At 37.9% G+C, this 4,559-nt stretch overlaps 1 protein-coding gene across 1 annotated transcript in view; it reads right to left on the minus strand.

Moving 5' to 3' along the window:
- Positions 1-1,682: 1,682 nt before the first annotated feature.
- RAD21 (RAD21 cohesin complex component) overlaps positions 1,683-4,559 on the minus strand; it is a 29,368-nt gene continuing 26,491 nt past the window's right edge. The window contains 1 exon segment of the mRNA XM_017882624.1: positions 1,683-3,528. Coding sequence (XP_017738113.1) covers positions 3,244-3,528 — 285 coding nt within the window. The 3' untranslated portion in view covers positions 1,683-3,243.

The raw sequence follows: 4,559 nt of genomic DNA on the forward strand, positions 1-4,559 counted from the left end.
CTGGCTGCTTCACTCATTTCCACGACCTGCCTGGCCACCTGAGCGTTTGCACGCATGACCTGGAGCACAGCTGGGAGGACAGCACGGTGAATACAGAAAGCCGGGCAGATGGCTCTTAGGGCATAGTCTTGAAATAAAAACCTTCCTGTCCTACCTTTTTCAAAGTCCGTCTGCTGACTTGCAGTTGACTCTAATGTGTTTAGAGGAAACAGTCTAAATTTTGAGTAACTGGAGCTGTTGAAGTAATCTCTGCAAGTCTTCAATAGTGTGAGCAAAGGAATGGTTATTTGAAATGTAGGAACACTGAATCACCAGGTCGAGAGGACATGGAAGGTGAAGGAGCCACTCACCAAAGATGAAGCACTAGGAAGGTCTAAAGTAGTAAAGTAGAATTAATTCAGTTTTACAGAAATTAAAGTGTATGTGGTTCCTGCAAGTAGAGATGTCCACTTCACGACGTACTCTAGAAGTTTACAACCTAAGTGCACCTAAGCGGCATGCGCCTAAGCAGCCTGAATGAAAGCCAATGTTATCTTCATCATACAAATGTTAGTTGTTTTCCAAACTGCTTTTAATTAGCTCATACGGTTTTCACAACTCTTGGAAATTGGTGGGACTTGACTTTCATTTTTAGACCCAGATACAGAATGAAGCATCTGAAGTTTCAGGTTCTATAATCAAATTTGGATTATAGCCTGGGGCCTAGGCCTCTGGCCCATTGCTCTTCCCTCTATACCACTCTGGTAACTCCAAGTTTCAGGACAGTCATGAGACTGGATTCCACTGTCTACACCTAGGCCTTTGAATTCCAAGTCAAACACTCATAGTTCTGCTCTAAACATCATTTCACTTTACTAAGCGAAGCCATCTTTTACATTTTAGCAAAAGCTTTTTATCATCTGAGAATCTTTTCTTTCTGAACTTCCCCCAGGTACTGTGGCATGCTGTATTCTGGGCTCTCAGCACTTTCACATTAATCATAACTCTTTACTAGAGGTATCTATGGCAGTGAGCCCCAAATTCAAGCTGCTTTGGGTTTCAGGATAATTGGTGCTTAGTCAAATCTGATTTTTTTCTATTAAAAACAGCAACATATTTACACTCAAATCGGGGTTTAAACCATAAAATCTCACTGCTTTAAAGCTCACAGTGGGGGCCGGGGGACTGGGGGGGCAGGGGCAGCAGGACTAGTCAGAGGCTAGAATGTAAAAGTGGGTACATGTCAGGTTACTGAATGTCCTGGTTTTCAGTTAGGCTTCTGAGACTGACCTAGGGTACTTCTAGCACCTGCCTACCCACCTAGCTTGTTTGGAGCACCAAGGATGTACACCCAAAGCATGTCAGTTTGTATGTACTTAGCAGTTACAGAGATATATTTATGTCCCAAAGCTTCCTCTGTACCAGCCATTTGCTGGTTTCGTTTTTATTCTTAATACCTTCACACATAACAATTATACATTTATTAAAATTTCAGATCACATAGTTCTGTTAACAAAGAAGGTTGGAGACAAGCTAGTCTGTCTTCCATTTGTAGTCTAAGACCTCTTTTGAAAAATTCATTTGGTTTATATGGACAACTATTCTAGATAAAGCAAATAAATGAGGTGTTGGGCTATAGTAACTTTTTCAGCCAACTTTCCCTTGGGGACCACCACCAAATGAATAACAAATACTCAAAAAAGTACAGCTTATAACACAACTTTTATTAGAAAAGTTATACATAACATAGCATCAACTATTTTCAAGAACAATATTAAACCCGATAAGCAACAAAAATCAGACTAACAAAATGTGTAACAAGAAACTAATGACCTTTCTAAAATCAAACATTCAATTATCTACAATGTCTTTTTACAAACGGGGAAAACTCCTTGGTTTACAGGCACGTCATATTGAATATAAAGCTGCAAAAGCAATTTTATACAATTACCACTCTCAAGAAACTGAATCATTAAAACAGTAATTACGAGTTCACAAATTTAAAACATTTCACATAATTTTAAATTATTGGGTATACACTGAAGTCTGAGTTTCAAAAGTGATGTTTTTGCCACAAAAGTTCCAACACTTAAGCTGTAACTTTCAGTGTTAACTTTGCCCTAAAAAGTTAAGACATATTCTGATAATCATAATAGTCACATGATTTCTGATGCTATCTGGTCTGTTAATAATAAAGTCTTTATTTGGATGTATTTTTCTTCAATTAAATTACAGGAAACTGGATATAAGATTTTGTTGCAATGCTATTAAAGTTCCAAACACAGGAGTGTGCAACACTGGAAAAGGAGATCAGTACTAAAACTTATAATAAATACCAGAGAAGCCATTAGTTTTTACAGCAATGTCTGCTTAAAAGCTAAGTTGACCAGGTGCATAATTTCCCATCAGTCTGTCCTTGTAGTAGGCAGGGCAATTTCTGTTTTCATGATCTGAATACTCAAATATATCCAAACATCTTTTAAAAACTTTGATTTATAGCTCCTAGAAAGTTATGTTTTTTAATAGTCACTCTACTCTAATCAGGCCTAGCTTTGCTCATTTTGGAGCCTCACTAAAGTAACAGATTTCAGGATAGCCAAGTTCATCAGAAAGACTCAAATGGAATGATTTACAAAATAGAACACTTAAACCAAGTCAGTCCTATCTTTTTGTAGCTGAAGGTTATCAGTCACAACACAATTTCACGTACACCTCTGCTCATTAGGGAATTACACTTAAAACGAATCTCAAGAGGGCGACCTTTGTTGTTTCAGACACCAACCCTAAGGAGAGTGGTTCACAGGAAGACTGCCAGTGTTACTGATGGAAAGGCGTTGTTTTTTTTTTCTTGTCAAAGACTCACACCATAGTTTTAAATTAAACTGTCAGGCATTTTCCCAGACAGGTTGTCCTTTTCAATGCAGTAATGAAGACCTAAGATAAAAATCATGACTTTTGACTGCCGCTGAACATTATTACATGCACCAATATTGCACACATCTGTTCTGAACTGTTAAAATCATCTTCTGAGTCCTTGGGGTGCAGTTTTCTCCATCAGAACACAAACACAACCCATCTAATCAGTTTCCCTCAAAGATGAAATTGACAAATTTAATGTACTGGGAAAGAATGAAGAAAGAAAAAGGCAAAGACTTTGTACAGACAAAAATCTAAGTTTTTCTCAAAGGGTTCTGTGTCCCCTACACATGGGGGCAATTCGTAAGCACTAGTGAATCAAACACTAGCTATAATGTTTCTAGCTCCTCATATAATATGGAACCTTGGTCCAGGTGTTGCAACGATGTCACTGTACGGTTCTTCCTGTGTCAGCTCAATAGCTTGCTGCTTTTTAAGAACCAAGAAGCTGTAGAACTTTGCGGCAGCTTGTTTTCTGTTCGTGTTTCGACATAACTCAAGCAAACTGATAGATTCAGCTCCAGTTTTAGCAAGAGCACGCTGAAATAAAACCAAAAAAGGATAACTTAAAGTAACCTGTAAAATAAAGTAGTAATTCAGTGAGGATGCTGACACAGTGTGAATATCTGTCCCCTCCAAATCTCATGCTGAAACGTGATTCCCCAGTGTTAGAGATGGAGCCTAGTGAGGTGTTTGTGTCACGGGGTGGGGGTGGGGATGGGGGTGGTGGTGGATCCCTTATGAATGGTTCCCCGCAGCAATCAGTGAATTTTTGCTCATTAGTTAACAAGAGAGCTGGTTGTTTAAAAGAGCCTAGCCATCTCTCTCGCCATGTGACACACCTGCTCCCCCTCTGCCTTCCACCATGACTATAAGCTTTCTGAGGCCTCACCAGAAGCAGATGCTGGTGCTTTGCTTCTTGTACAGTCTGCAGAACTGTGAGCCAAATAAACTCCATTTCTTTATAAATTACCCAGACTCAGGTATTCCTTTAGAGCAACACAAAACAAACTAACACAGATGCTAATTTTGGTTACTGGAAAAAACAAACTATATATTCTGCTCAGGACAAAGATTGTACTTTTTAAAGCAGTATATGATTCTCATGTTAATCAAGAGGGTAAAAGGCCAAAGTATGTTATGGTACATCTAAAATCTAAATAAGAAAGTCCAAGAAACCAGCAAAATTGTTCTGACATGTATTATTAAAATAATCAATTTATTTAGACAGCTAATGTAATATAATAGTAAAATCTAGCACTTACAGTTTTTAAAGTAAAAAAAAAAAATTAAATGTCAACTGTCCTGTTTTAAGAAACCTTGAGCAACTTGCTTGGCATTCTGCAGATGTTCAAGGTATCTTGTCTGTGTCTAGGACATTAAAGCACAAGGAAAAGTGACATCTGATGTTACACAATGACCCAATAAATGTAATGATCCATCACATTAAATTTACTCAACGAAAAACAAGAAGGTGCAGGCATACAAAGGAGTTGTGTAACATGTCACCATGGTTCTGCTTTTCAGGCTTACTCTTGGCCTAACAGTTTATGTATTTAATTAAAACATTTAAAAATAATGTAGTTTTGGGAAAAGTTTCACAAAAGCATGCTTTCTGTTTCCAATATGTAACTTTTTTTTTTTCGGGGAACAATGCCAAAACC

Source organism: Rhinopithecus bieti, unplaced genomic scaffold (assembly GCF_001698545.2).
Source record: "Rhinopithecus bieti isolate Rb0 unplaced genomic scaffold, ASM169854v2 scaffold_788, whole genome shotgun sequence".
Lineage (NCBI taxonomy): Eukaryota > Metazoa > Chordata > Mammalia > Primates > Cercopithecidae > Rhinopithecus > Rhinopithecus bieti.